At 42.1% G+C, this 15,785-nt stretch overlaps 1 protein-coding gene across 2 annotated transcripts in view; it reads left to right on the forward strand.

Moving 5' to 3' along the window:
• BCAP29 (B cell receptor associated protein 29) overlaps positions 1 to 11,538 on the forward strand; it is a 36,457-nt gene extending 24,919 nt beyond the window's left edge. For both annotated transcript variants that reach the window (XM_006257816.4, XM_019487451.2), the window contains exons 6-7: positions 7,282 to 7,382; positions 10,512 to 11,538. In XM_006257816.4, coding sequence (XP_006257878.1) covers positions 7,282 to 7,382; positions 10,512 to 10,556 — 146 coding nt within the window. In that variant the 3' untranslated portion in view covers positions 10,557 to 11,538. The remainder of the gene's footprint in view (positions 1 to 7,281; positions 7,383 to 10,511) is intronic.
• Positions 11,539 to 15,785: the final 4,247 nt, after the last annotated feature.

The following is a 15,785-nucleotide window of genomic DNA, read 5'->3' on the forward strand; positions in this document are numbered from 1 at the left end:
GGTCATTTTACACCCCTCTGCCCCCATCAGAACCCCTGTTTTAGATTATTTTGTACCTTGGTTTCCCTGCTTGTCCAAAGGGGAAAAGAGGTCTTTTGCATGCAGTCTTCCACAGTAAAAAAGTAGTACCAGTCTTTAAAAAGTTGCACTATGAGCAACACTGATAAGTTACAATTATTGTATGACTTGCTTGACAGCAAATGCTGTGAGTTACCTGGTTTCCCCAGTAAGAGATTAGTATATATGCCGTGGAATCACTGTGCTTATCTACTTGGCCCTTGACAACTTTTCCATCTATTAGGCTGTAGTAGCCTTCTTGGAGCAATTCCAGCCCTCTTCTGTGGCTCAAGCAGTAGGAATTCTACCCCTATCTAGGTGAGTTACGAAGCTTGGGAGCTGGGTACAGAAAAATTTAATGAGACGACAGGAAGTGCTAGACTTGCATTTAAAAGTGTACGTGGCTCTCTAGTCGTACTTAAAGGCATAAAAATGGTTGTATTTTTGTAAGTGACTTTAGTTTTTAGGTTGCCAAAATTATTTTTCTTTGGGTTTCTCTTTAGAGCACTAGGACATTAAATTCAAAAACCTGTTTTAAGATAACACAATCCTAAAGTGACAAATAACGTAAATTTAGATATATTGAACCTTTGTATTTTTCTGTTTTATTCTCATTATATGATAAAAGGCAGACTGTAAAATATATATATATATATAATATATGCAGTGCAGCCAAACACACATTGTAATAACAATTAACGTAGGTGGGGATTTAGTTGGCATTCTGCTGTACTGCCTAAATTGGTATGGAGAGAAAATAATTTTGTAAAGGCAACACTACCTCTTTCTCTGTGACACTCCCTCACCCCTCGCAGCCCAGCCTTCTTCCCCAGCAGGGATCAAGTGGGTTTGCCTGTATTTTCTACCAATAGGGGAGAAGTGGATAGGATGATTGTCCTTGGCTTTCTTGTTAGCTTTAGGTGAGGTACACCTGTCATGAGTGTGTTTTAGTTAAAACATTAAAACAATGCAGTGTGTTGTTTGCTTTGTTGATCTAAAGATATTTTGTTCATGTTTAGAGATAGGTTTGTTTTTGGTTACAACCAAAGTATTGTACTGTGCCTTGTAAACCCCCCCATTAGTAAGTATTAGATCAAGTTAACACAATACTATTATTTAAAAGATTTCATAGTCCAATGTCATTATACTACCTAAATATTAAAAAGAACTTGGAAGCATGGAGTAAGTTTCTTTTTCTTTTTTTTGTCTCTGAAAAAAAAATATTGAAGATCATATGCATAAATGTTATTTGCCATAGGAAGATCTAGAACCTATTTTAAACTGAGTGTAAGCCAACTTGATGGCTTCCCATGTATTGGTATCAAATATTTAAAAACAAAAATAGGAGTAGAGTGGAAATTAACAGGGATAAGAAAAGAACAAGAGTTTTTCAGTAAAGATAAATATAAAAATGAGTCCATTTGTCAAATATCTGTGGGCAGAGATAACAAATAGGGCTGTGCGAAGCTTCGGGTGGTGATTCACTTCAGAGGAGATTCGGCCCGATTCGATGGCTGAATCGCCAAATCCAAATCAAATCAGGGGACCAATTTAAAGGTCTGAATCGATTCAAAGCTCTCCAAACCTTTGGAAAAGATTCGGAGAGCTTTGATTTGGACAGTCCCTGGTGGCTGCAGCAGGAAGCTGCAACTGACTCCGAGCTGGTAAGTACTCAGGGTGGGGGAGGGGGGCTGGGAGAGGGGACCATGGTGGGGGACCCCCGCCCACTCCCCCTGCCCCTGCCTGCCCCAGCTTGGTACTTTAAAAAAAGCTACGGTGCTTACTAGGTGCTGCCGGGCGGAGGGGGGGCGGCAATCCCCACTGCCTCACGCTGCATTGGGGGCTCTGCATGAAACCCATGACCCCCCCTTTGCTCCCCCAGCCCCCACACAGGTGCCCTGCCCAGGCCAGCTCCAGCCCTTTAAGAAAAAAAAAAACCAAGAAAAGCTCCTGGACTCACTGCTCCTGCTGTGGCTTCGGGGCTTCGGGGGCTCGTGCAGAGCCTCCCACAGGGTGTGGGGCAATGGGGGGGCAGCAGGGATCACCCTCTGCCAGCAGGAATGGTGAGTCGGGGGGAGGGTTTCAGTTTGATTTTTCTGAAGGGGCCAGAGCTGGCCTGGGTAGGGCACCCATGGTGGGGCTGGGAGTATGAAGGGAGGGATTGGGGGGCTTGTGCAGAGCACCCCACACAGTGGGGGGGCAACAAGGATCACTCCCCGCCTGGCAGCAACTGCAGAGTCGGGGTGTATTTTTCCCCAAGAGCTGGGGCAGGTAGGGCAGCCATTGCCAGGCTGGGAGAGTGGGCAGGGGATGGGCCTGGCCTGGCTGATTCGGAGATTCTGCAACAGCCAAATCTCTGAATCAGATTCAGCCGAATCGAATCAGTCCCCCAAATTGGCCGAATCCAAAATGAATACTAGCTGCTTCACATAGGCCTAATAACAAGCCTCTTCTAGTCCAGGGGTGGTCAGCCAGCCACGTGAGCGCCAAATGTGGCATGGGCAGCCTCTGTGTGTCGCATGGCAGATCAGGGAGGGGACAGTCAACACAACAGCAGATAGATGTGGAAACATAAAATAGCAGCAGGTGAGGCAGAGGGCACAGAGCAGGAACCAGAAAGCAGAGCAGCAAATCAGGCAGAGGAGCAGATTAGAATGCCACTTAGGGAGGATGCAAGGCTAATTTGTGGCACACCTGCCATAAAGGTTGGTCCCCACTGTTCCAGTCTTACCCTCTGCATGTAGGTATACCTGCTATTCCTAAACCATGCCAACAAAGGTCTGTCCAGCTTCTTGGACCCCTCCAGTGAAGGGGATTCCACAGCTTCCCTGGGAAGCTGGTTCCATTGTTCCACTTCTAGGAATGACATTAGGAAGATTTTTCCCTTAAGATTTAATCTAAAACTGCCTTCCTGCTCTCTAAACCCATTGCCACAAAAACACTTTTCTCCATATTCTCTAAGGCAAACTTTTGAATATCTAAAAGCTGCTGTCATGCCCCCTGCCCACTGCCTCCTCTCCAAACTAAAATATACCTAGTTCTGTCGAGCTTCCCTTATGGCTTGTTTTCTAACCCCTTTATCTTCATCATTTACTTCTAGAACCTTTCCAGTTTACCTGTCTTCCTAAAACATGGTATCTGAAATCTGATACCATACTCTCTCAGGACAAACCAATGCGAAATAAAATGGTGTTATCACCTTTCAAATCCTTGTTTTTCCTAAATGCGAAGAGCAGTGGTGAAGGCTTAAACTGCTATTGGCAAGACTGTCTTCCAAGGACAAGGAGAAGGCCTTGGAAAGACTAGCAGAGTTGAGCAGTAAAAGGAAGAATATAAAGAAATTGGGTGATCTCTTGTTGATGTAGAAGTCAGTAAGACTTCAGAGGAGCCAGGTTTTCCTTTCCTTTCTAAAAGGAAAAACTAGGAAGACCATTGCAGTTTAGGAGAGGATAGTTTTGATCTAGGAATAGGTCATCAAAAGAGAGAAAATCGAACAGGATATCTAAAAACGCAGGTGATATCAACCTTCTTTTGGTATATGGACTGCTGGAATCTGAAGATCTGGGAAGGCATAAAGAAGTGGTAATGGAATGGATGAGGATTTTGGCAGAGTAGTCATCAAGGTAACAGCATGATAAAGGCTCTTGTTCAAAATAGCACCCTTCCTTTCACTAACCGTTCTCTGTGGAGGATATGAGAACAGCATCTTTCTGAGAGAATTTTCCACACATCTGAAAAGAAACAGCCCCCTGACTGAGGCAGCTCACAATATAAGGATGCAAACGTGATCAGAGGAAGGAGAGCAACAAATAGTGTTGCTGTTTTTTTATTTTTATTATTAATAATCTTGATTTACAATAAATCATTTTTATGTATTGTATCAGACTTTTTTTTTAAATGGGTTTCTGGGATCATGTATTAAACTAGCAATTATCAATCTCTGCTGTATCATGGCTAATTTGAGCGGGCCATATGTACTGTAGGAATACTTGAATTAGCTCGAGGTAGCAGGAAGGGTCTATTCATGGTAGTGCAGAGTTCCATGAAGGCTAAGTAAACTGAATTAGCCTGTATCCAGCAACCTGGCAGTGCTGTGAGACTGCTTCCCAGACCCAAAACTAGCTTGGGTATCAGCATGCTACACCACAGCGTGCAATAAACCTATCCTCTCAGTCTCTTACTACATTAACTAAAGAAGGTGGTATATGTACTCCATAGTGGAAGGAAAGGGTACAAAGGGTCCCAGTGGTAAAAGAAGTGTTCAGCACTTCTCAACTGTAAAGCTAATGCATTTAAGAGACCTCAAGAATGTCATGTTGTGCAACATGATGGACAAAGGGGTTGGAGTTCCTTTAGCAGATACAGAATTATTGCTTCTACCTGTTTTTTAAAGTATATTTCAGTGTCATGCTTATAGCTGCTTTATCCTTTTCAAATCCCACATTACAGTGGAGTTTTCTTCTCATTTCAAAATAAGCCTGTTGTTGGGGCTAACTCCTGTAACACAAAAGAACAACATACCTTTTTTATCAATCTGTAATATTTTTGTTGATTCAGGAAATCTCTAATGGGTGCTTAAATAGAAATCTAGTTACCTACTTATATTAAAGATGATGCATGAAATTATTGTGTCCAGTCCGGCAATATTTGCTCTTAGGTAAATATATTTAAGGTTAGCAGAAACACTTGCAAGATTAGGCCTATATTTTGTGTTCAGAATGCTTATGGCACCGTCTGGATAGACAAATAGTTTTTAACAGTTATGAGACTGATTCCTGTAGGTTAATATTCATGGAAATTACCAAAAACTAAATCTGAAACAGGTTACATGAGACACAGCTGCAATTTCTCACCACTACTGAAGAGACTAATGAAATCTTGAGCTATATATGAAATATCTATCTTCCTGTTCAGGTTAGGTAAACTGTTTGTCAAACTGGAGGGAAGCCAAAAAGCCAAAATGATACTACAGTATACAGAAGATATTTTAAATGCCAACCGTATAAGTTCTTTGAACTGCCCAAGTCTATCTAAATAGACCTGACTGCAGGGTGCCAATAAATAAGACTCTTTACACTGACGTACGCTGGCTGTACTGCAAAAGACATCCTCTCTAGTCAAAAGGACAAACAGTTCTGAGTATTCTCCAGAATGAAAGGATGTACTACTGGGAAACTGACATTAATGACACTAGCACTGGCCTTGGTATCAGAGGTAATTGCAGTAGTTGTTTATGCTTTCCTAAAATTGGGGAAGGGGGATTCTTTAACTTTTAATGAAGAAATGATAGTCTGATCAGAATTCACATCTCAAGCGTTCTTGAAATTGCTTGGTATGAATGCACCATTGGTTGTAGAATGAGAGCCCTTTCCTGTATTCATCAAAAAAAATTTCCAGACTTCAGCAGTAGTTGCCACAAAATATTAAATGATGAACTAAACTCTGACCCTCTCAATGTCTGTTTTTGGATGCAAGAGATAAAGCAGAACACACCAAACATAAGACTCTTCTATAGTTCAGATAGGTAGCAAAATTAATTATAAGATCATCAGGTTATGATTCTTGTTTAACCACCTCAGAAAAGAAAAGTGAAGAGAAACTCATACATTTTATTACTTCTAAAACTTTCCAGTATAATACTGTTAGGTTTTACTTTTCAGAGATAATATTTCAATCTCCTTTAACAACCAAATGTCTTTTTATTTTAATTTGGGTTTGTTTTAAAAAAATGAAAATGCTTCAGATTCACATTAGAGCAGCTGAGATTAGAATCAGGCCTGTAATGTTTTTAGTCACTACTGTCATTGATGTAAGATCAGAATTAGGTATTTCAGGGGAACTTCAGTAAAGGTAGAATTGAAAACTTACTTTTGAACATCTGAAAGACTATATAGATATTTGTTCATAAAATGCAGCAGCCTTCCCCTCATTGCACCTGTACAAATATAGCTCTCAAATCTACATCTTTCTGTTCCACCTCCTTACCACCTCTGCTGGTATTTTACTCATTTAACATCCTTTTGTCTCTACCCAGTCCTTCACCATGCCCATCTCTGCCACCACTCCTAACTTTGTGTCCTCTTCTTATCTTTCTTCCTTGCCTCCTCTCCTCTTGCTGTATCTGTGTTGCCCATCTTGTACTTGGATTAGAATCTGTTTGGAGCAGAGACCATCTAGCGTAGGGATGCTCAACCTCTGTCCCAATGGGGGACATGTGGCCTATGGAGCTATCACATCCAGCCCATGGGGCTCCTTATGGGTTGGGAATTTGGTGGCAGGAGAGCCATGGTCATTAATATGGCCACCCTCCACCTGCTCAATTCCCAAACCTCAAGCCTTATGTTCCAGCCACATCCCCTTCCCCCTGACAGAACCAAGCCATGCCCATTTCCCCCAGCCCCCCCACCATGGGTCTGGGCCATGCCCCTTTTCTCTTCCCTCCCTGATGGGGCCAGGCCATGCCCTTTTCCCCCTTTCTCTTCCACAGGGCCAAGCCATACCACTCTCCTTTCATCCCCTTCCCCCCCCCCCCCCCCCCAAGTCACGGAGTTGGGCTATGTCCTTTTCCCCTCTCCCCATCAGGGCCAGGCCATGCTCCTTTCCCCTTCCTCTCCCATGGGGCTGAGCCATGACCCCTCACTGCAGGGAAAGCTGTGCCCCCTTCCCCTGCAGGGCTGGGTGAGGTCCAAACTGCCCCCCGCCTCCCTCTGCACAGCCAGATGATGCCTGCTGCATGTGCCCTAGGTGCTGGATTAGGACCACCAGCTGGATCCGGGCCCCAGATGGACTGGGCACTGCCCATCTGGCCCACTGGAGAAAAAGGTTGAGCACCACTGATCTAGCACAAAGGGGTTATGGTCCATGACTAGGTCTCCTGAGTATTGCATAATGCTAATTTTTATAAAGAGAGGCATGGATTTCTTAAGGTGACATCTTTTGTTGGCCCAGCCATGTAGTTGAGACAGTTAGACAAGCTTCCAAATGCAAGACTTTCTTCCTTAGGTCTAGCTCCCTGCGGTATGTTCCTGGCTTCTTGTGATCAGACCTGAGGAAGAATGTCTAACATTTGAAAGCTCGCCTGACTTTATCCCAGCTACATAGTTGGTCCAATAAAGGATAATCACCCTAAGAAACCCTTGCCTTTCACATAATTTCTTGACCATCGTGACTACAGCATCACTCATATGCTACCAAGTGTTATAAATTAGCTTCTATATTTTACAGCTCTTTCCAAGGCAACCAATGAAGTGATTGCTGTTAAAAAGCAGTCTGAAGGCCTTAAGAGGGAATATGATCGTCTTATGAAAGACCATAAACGGCTGCAGGTAGGTGGTTGTGCTTCACTGAACGAGCAGAATGTTCTGAAATTGTACCAGCAAAATGATACACGTTTCTGCTCCAAGAGCAGGAGAACTATATCAAATGCTTTTGGTGCTGCATAAAGTTTACAGTGGTCAGTATTCTATAATGTTGTAAAGCATCCTTTATTATTTAGGTAATTATTCAGGTAATATATTTTATTAGACCAATCATGTAGTTAGGAAAGACAAGCTTTTAAGCACAGAGTGCTTTTCCTTGAGTTGCCTCCCTGATATTGGATATTGCAAAAAAAATCCTTGCTTCTTGCATTTTCTCTGGACCACAGCTGCAATGATACTCCAGCCCCCCACTACATATAAATCATCTTGCAGAATTCCATCCTGCAGGAATCTGATGGCAAGTCTGACTAGTAATTTTTTTCCTGAGAAGAGAAAAATGCAGATCAGTTTGCTATTGCTTGGAGATGACTCAAGATTTATATCTGCCTTTCGTTCAGAGGCTGAGACTGAAGCTTTGAGTCAAGCAATAGAAATGTCACTACTGTGTGCATGAGAAGGTAGCTTGTGCTTTGACTTTTTTGTATATAATAATGTTGCAGCATATGGACTGTAATCCTCAAGAAACAAGGAAAAAACCTAGATTACAATCGCTTTTCAAACTGAGTGAAGTGAATAACGATAACAAACACCATAACTGGCAAAACCGCCAAATTTTTAAAATTTTAATTATTGGGTTTCTGTGTTCGATTATTCATAAAATCATAGGCAGGGTTGCTAGTGCTGCCTATTACTGTGGTCAGGCACTCATTTGGAAGACCCTGTTTTCAGTTTGTCAAACTTTAACTGTGTGTGGACTGAAATGTTCCCTGTAAGGTATCTGCCTCAGGCTAAAATTTTGGGGGAGTTTCCTCCAAAACATTTCAGCTGTTTCTAAGAATTCTTAGCAAAGGAAGGACCGTTTTTCTGCTCCTGTGAAATATCTGTGCCAGTTTGGCCAAATTATAGCCATTTAGAAAATCTGTGTGCGCTCAGAGAGGTCTTAGATTAGCAGTTAAAATCTCCAAGTATTTTGCCTTGCATATACTGCAGCCCCTCAGGCCCTGATGCCAACCAGACTGTGCACACAATCTGCATGAAGTGAGGGGATCTGTGCCGTCTCTTTCAGCTCCTCGTTTTTGGTATTCTTCATCAACACAGCAACTGGGCATGTTTGAGTCCAGGACAATGGAGTGATGTTGTAACTGCAGTACCATGTTACTTTAGGCAGGAGCCTAGCACTGCATATAGATGTACTGTCAATTCTTCTCTCCTTTGCACTCCCAGCTGGCATCTTGTTTACAGAGTGGGCAAGAGCCAGATGGGGGTGGAGAAGTGTGAAGAGTACTGGAGTGAGCTGAAGCTTCTAGAAAAATGGACTGAGTGTAGGCAGGGGAAAAAAGGGGGAAATGGGCACTGGGACAACAATTAGTTGGGCAAGGAGAATGGGTCCAGAGTCCAGGAGTTTGGGGGAGAGGCTAGGAGCTTGTGGTGGGAAGAAAGTGGAAATCATAGGAGAGAGTAGGGCCAATGGGCAAAGAGTCAGGTCAGGGAAAACAGGAATTGGCTGGACAAAGAAACTAAAATAAGATGTCTGAGGAACCTGGATTCCCAAGCTTCACCATTCATCTGCCATCACAGATACTTGCTAGAAGCCACTGCCTAAATGTCTTGTCCTCTTTAATGCTGGTCGATAGAAAGGAGACAAAGCTGTGGCTGTTCATGTGCATTTGTTAGCTTAAGTGGGAGAGGTCTGTGGTAGATGTAAAAGTTCTCTCCATGGTGGTGAACCATAAGGGTGTTAATAAGAGGCCACACGATGGGAATTTTTCCTTTTAAAATCCTAGGAAATTGTGCATATGCAGCTGTATTCTAAAAACATTAAGGGCACATCTACACATCACCCTATGGTGATGTAGTGACATGCTGTATCACTGTATGACATGCTATGCAACATAGCAATCACATGGGTTTACACATGATCGCCAGCTGTCACTATACGGCACACTCCCCCAGTATAACATACTGCTACAGTGACGCAGCAGCAAAATTTAACCATGCGCTGTGCACATGGCACAGTAACCACCCATACTGCACCGTGCTTTTGGAAGTACTAAAGCATGGCACCATATGAATGTCATCATACAGCGACATGTAGACGTGCCCTAAGAACGTCATCCTTGCCTCTTGCCTGGACATAGTCTGAGAATAAATCAGTGTTGTGCAGTGAAAGAGACTATTTTGATACAGGAAGGTGCATTGTGATTGCAGGAAGAGAATGCATAGTCTCATAGTTGCAGTTTGGATGCTGCTGGGAAGAATCCAGTTCTAAGATCACATGTTCATTTTCTGATTGCCCAGCTTGAGTCAATGGGGTCTGTCTGGTAAGAAACATTGAGCACTGAAGACAGTTAGAGCTGCTTTTTGAACATCTATATTATTACCAAGTAGGATTACAGAAATTTCAAATTGGTCACCCAAAATTAAAGGACATTTTTTCATCTCACCCAGGATCTGTCTCCTCTCAAGTTCTTCTGCTCTTTCCTGTGAAGGTCACGTACAAGTCTCCTTTGTGTTTTGCTTTAACAAAAGGAGAGCAAGTTAGTGTGATTGAGTGGGTGCAGTATTTTTATTTTATTTTAGAATCTGCACAGCAGCTTTCTCATTCAGAGCACCTCACCACCCCAGGGTCTGGGAAGCTACTGTGGAACTTAGCTCTGGCATGTAGGAACCAACTGCATTTTCTCTCTGCTGTGGTACCATTTTATGGTTCTGCTGCTTCTGGCAGTTGTTTGGCCCTTGGCCATACAGATCAAACATCATGAAGTTGAAGCATAAAACTAAACAATAAGAATATTAACAGCTTCATGCAGTATAAACAGGAAGGACTTTGAGGATGAATCAGTTGCATAGTGAAAGGGGGCTGTTGGCTGTAGGATCCCCGCTTGGCCTGCTGTGGAAGGTCTGTGGTGAATAAAGCAGAAAGAAAAAGGATGCGCTCACAGTTAAGGCAGGATGTTCACAACAGTCTGTGTTCTTGCCAAGTGCAAAGACTGTTCATTTTAATTCTCTTTCTGATGTGTTTGTCTCTCTTTTCAGGACCTTTTAGATGAAGATGAGGAGGAGGATAAGAAAGCCCAGTAGACGTGGTTCAGAGAAGACCATGGATACAGTTGCCTCCATGGGAAGGTCATACTCTTGTCTTCAGCCTCCTCACATGTATAAATAGAAAACAAGATTAGATTTTCTTAAAATCCAAAGCACTGCAGTTCGCTATTCATGTTCTACTTACAGCTCTGGTTGCCAAATATATTCTGTGCCGTAGTGAAAATATTAAATGATCTAGAAGATATGCCAGGAAGTCTGTCTTTGCTCTTGTGAGGTAAAATTAAGCATTTTAAATGGGAAAATTCCTTCTGGAGCAACAACCTGGTGGTTCTCCATCCTTTTGCCTTGCAACATGGTAAAAGATCATGGACAATAACACCAATAGCATTGCGTGGATTTACAAGTCGCAACAAAGTGTGCAAATCTGACAACTTCAGCTTCTTTTGCCAGCAGCTGTTAGCCTCGTACAGTTCAACTTTAAAAAGTTAAACATTCTATCTGCTGTTATATTTGTGTGAAGTATTTGACAATCAGCAAAAGCGTAAAATCTAGATTTCTAAATCTGTCTCAAACTAGCTTGTGTGCGTGGTTTTGGATGGGTATTTTTTGTTTTGAGAGGGGGTGGGGCTCTTTTGTTTTATGGGTTTTACATTTTTCTTTTTAAATCAGCCACTAAGAGTAACATGTTTGCAGTAATGCACTCTGCATGCATTATGATTACTCCTTTGAGACTACTTTGAATTTCTTTTTAGTTATAACTGAAAATATTGTTATGTATCCTCTGGTTTATTTATACAAGTACTGAGGTCTCTTTACTCTGTACCACCTAACTTCTTGCTTTGTAAATTATAACTTTATTTGAAAAATATTCTCTTTTGTTTTTTCATGGCTAAAGTACCTCAAACAAATGTACACTGTTTTAAATGGGTTTTTTGCATTCTAAAAACACTTGCATTAGCTGGTTGAAATTTTCTACTATGAAGTTGAATATTGTTATATTAAAGGAATTGTTAAAGCATTTATGTTTGTGTGTGTTTCTACAACACTTACCTGGTAAATTATTTCATTAGAGCATTCGGAATCAGTATTTATTTACCAGAGGTTCAAAACGTTTACATAATTTAAGATTTTATTTTTTCTGGAAAAGATGGCATTAGTATTGTTCATAACACTCTTTGTTTCTCCCTCTCTCTTTGAACCAACCTCACTCCATCCCTACTTCTCATATTTTGACTTTCATTTCAAACAATAGCCTGGAAAAGCACAGGCTCAGGGGCAATCTGATGGCCACCTATAAGTTTATCAGGAGTGTTCACCAGAGCGCCCCAAGGGATGACAAGGTCGAACGGTTATAAACTCCAGCAAGACCGTTTCAGGCTGGACGTGAGGAAAGAGGCTGAGGGACCTGAACCTGTTCAGCCTCCACAAGAGAAGGCTGAGGGGGGATCTAGTGGCAGTTTACAAACTAGTCAGAAGGAACCAGCAGGCATTGGGGGAGTCCCTGTTCCCCCGAGCACTACCAGGAGTGACTAGAAATAACGGTCACAAGCTGGCAGAGGGTAGATTCAGGCTAGACATCAGGAGGCGCTACTTCACAGGGCGGCTAGGATCTGGAACCAACTTCCAAGAGAAGTGGTGCTGGCTCCTACCCTGGGGGCCTTTAAGAGGAGGTTAGACGAACACCTTGCTGGGGTCGTTTGACCCCAGTACTCTTTCCTGCCATGGCAGGGGGTTGAACTTGATGATCTGCTCAGGTCCCTTCTGACCCTACCAACTATGAAACTGAAGAATTTTTCCACTGTCCAAGCCCTCAAGGTCTGGAATAGCCTGCCACTGGAAGTGGTTCACACACCTACTTTGAACGCCTTCAAGAGAAATTTGGATGCTTATCTTGCTGGGATCCTATGACCCCAGCTGACTTCCTGCCCCTTGGGCAGGGGACTGGACTTGATGATCTTCCAAGGTCCCTTCCAGCCCTAATGTCTATGAAATCTATGAAAGAATACATGCTATATAAGGAAGCAGAAAGCCATCAAGTAAAAATCATTCAGCCTAGCAAGGAAACTGGCAGCATATACTGTACTTTCTTCTTTTCCCTTTCCTTCCCTCCCCTCATTATTGACACACACTGCAAGAAAGTTTCTATTAAGTGCATTTGTGTTTTTTTTAATCCTTGTAAGTTGAGAAAATACAATGGCAGGAATCCTGCAAACTTAACTGAAGGTAATGGTGCTCTGCAGCAACAAGAGTCCATCCCTGCACATCAAGTTTCAGGTTTAAAAAATAAAGGCCAGGTCCAGAAAGGTATTTAGTCATCTAATTCCTATTTAATTCCAATGGTGATTAGGCATCCAAATACTGTTGAAATACCTTTGCCCTATGTGTTGGTCTAGGCTGGGGTGCCCAACTTCCAGTATTCAGGCCAGGCCCAGCATCATCCCCTCGGGGCTCCCCATGCATCTAGAAATTTGGTAGTAGGGGAACAGTGGCAGCTTTAATTGCCACTTATCTGCTGCCAAATTCCTGGAGCCCTACAGACCAGATATCTACTGCACAGGGCCGTGCTTAGGTATGCAAGTCCAAGCAGACGCAGTGTGGGGTCCTATCTGAATGTGCAGGGCTGGGTGAAGGTGGTACAGGGCCAATCAAGGCACAAGGGCCAGTCAAGGTAATGCAGGCCAGATCTGGCTGTGTAGGAGCCAGCCAGGGTGGCAGGGGGCCAATCTGGGTGTACAGGGGCAGGTTGAGGAAGCACCGAGCCAATTCTGGCATGCAGAGGCCGGCTGAGGCAGCATGAGGCTGATCTGGTTGTGTAGGGGCCAGTTGGAAGTGGCGCAGGGCCCAATCCAGCAGTGCTGAGACCAAACAGCACAGGGCCCCATCCTGGCACGTAGGACCTAATCTGGCCCACAGACTGGTTCAGCACCACTTATCCACCCCTTAGGACCAAAACTTTGAGCACCGGTGGTCTAGGCAATAGATAAAGCTTGCACGTACCTCTTAATATTTAGTTTTTCTATCCTTGTATTGAAACGAACCTTTGGAGCACAAAATAAAGAACTGAAATTTAGCTGGAATCAGTATTTCCATGCAAGTAGTCCAAACAATTTTAGTTCAACAAAAATATTTAAGGAACTGAAACCGGGTGCTTAGTTCAAATTTAATTAATAACGAAGGTTTTCTTTTGGCTCTCTTAGTGATCGGTGAGGATCCAGAAGCACTTTACAGGAATAAACCATTTTTGCTGTGAAGTACAACTGTAGTTTAATAGTACACAGTAACATTTTCACTGCAGCTTACGTTAGAAATGTAAGATAATACTGCCTGACTTCAGTACTTTGGTTTCGCAAGCACGCAAGAGCCTCAAACAGAATTTGGAACAGTTGTGCTAGGTGTTGTATAAACAGACACAAACCTACTGTGAAGAGTTCACCATCGTGGAAGATAAGTTGCAAGAGTTGAGGGGGACAATCATATACACAATTTTATGGACATAGAATGCATGTTAGCTGTTACTCTTTAATTTTTTTGTGGCTGCATACATCAGTTTTCCCTAACTTACCGTAGCAATTCAAACCTGGTTGATGTAGTTCTTGCAGAAGTAAATCTGTGAAAAGGGTTTGCAGAAAAGCAAAGCAGTAAGTTTGCTATGCATCAGAGCTAGGATTTTTCTCTAATTACAGATTTTAAACAGCCCCTAATGATCAGACTACTTTTTCCTCCACCTCGTTTTTCTTATGAGATGTCCTATTAATGTGGTTTTTTTTAAATCAAACTGGATTGCAGTGAGATCTGTTAGGCTCCAGTGCTCTTGCATTGTTTGTGATGCTTCACTTTGCTCACAAAGATTTGGTAGCATGTCACATCTTATTGATGTTTTGTCACCCCTTCAACTTTAAAAAGTTCCAAAAACTCTAGGCTTCTGTTTTCCCATGTAGTTTGTCAATGTAAAGATAGCAACTTTCCTGCTTTTCAACAAAATAATTTTCAGTCTGATATTTTCTGTTTCCAAATAAACTTGTTCAGTTATCAATATTGAAGTCCCAGCAGCAGAACTGGAAATGCCAGTGTTTTACCAAATGTAGTAAAGTAAAATGTTTTTGAAAGTCACTGCATGAAATTGCTTCATGTAAGTGTTTTCCCCAAGTGACAGAAGAAATCCTGATGAAGATACCCAAGTTGTCTCAAAACAGCTTGCACCATTAGAGTTTTCCAAAAGTCTAGAGCAATGACTGTAACAAACTCCTAGGTGTAAGAATAGTTACTCTAAATACAAGTCCCAACTTAGAAACAGGCAAAGAGAAACTCCAATGGTGCTACCTATAAATTGAATTCAAGCAGTTCATTTGAAGCTGTTGCTGATATTTATATTTCTGTATTAATAAAGGGAGCAGGTCATATTCCAGAATTTTTATTTGTATAAATTATATATGTATTTTGCTTTGAGAACAGTTGAGAGACATCGTTTCTTGGGGTGGGTTGCTGCTTGCTTCTCCCTTTCAAACCTTTCTTTGGTCTTGATTAAAAAAAGAGTGGATGCTAATGTGTTGTTCTGAATAGAGATGGACCCAAGGACATGCTCAGATGATTTGCTGAACTGAGGTCTTTGTAGCTAAATGTAAAAGGACAATGCCCTTTATCCTATCTACCCATTTTTGCTACCTGTTCTGTCTACAGAGGTTTCTCCAGTCACTTTAAAATCTAAGCGTCGCTTGAAAACACTACATTGAATTAACAGTAACTGACTATTATAAAAGTACTAACTGCATATTCTAGTTAAACAGTTATCCTGCTTTTAGTTGGAGTACACTGCACTCTCCCTGAAGATAGGGCACAGACTGGGGACTTGCTACATTTCATCCACTCCTAACAACTGTTCCTGTACCTGCATTTATCCCATCACAGACTAAAGCTAATCCTCCATAATTTACCCCTGTTTCAAGGAAGGGTAAACTACCAGGGTGCACTAAATTCCTGTCTGTTTTTAACTTACTGTAATTATTAATTGTCCATACCTGATTAGAAATAAACACAATATGTTGATTGTTTGCTCCAAGTCTTCAAATGTAGGTGACTATTTTGAGTTCTCTGATATTCCCTACAAATGCTAAACATCTAAAGGTAAACTCCCCTTGGGAGAGGCTGTCTTTTTGCTTTGCTTTTGTATAGGATCTAGCACAAGGGAGTGTTAATTGGGGTTATAGGAGCTATAATTTGTTATACAAATTATTTTTCAGTTTTTAGATTAACAGGATGCATATAGGT

This window comes from Alligator mississippiensis, chromosome 4 (genome assembly GCF_030867095.1).
Source record: "Alligator mississippiensis isolate rAllMis1 chromosome 4, rAllMis1, whole genome shotgun sequence".
In the NCBI taxonomy this organism is placed as follows: Eukaryota; Metazoa; Chordata; order Crocodylia; family Alligatoridae; genus Alligator; species Alligator mississippiensis.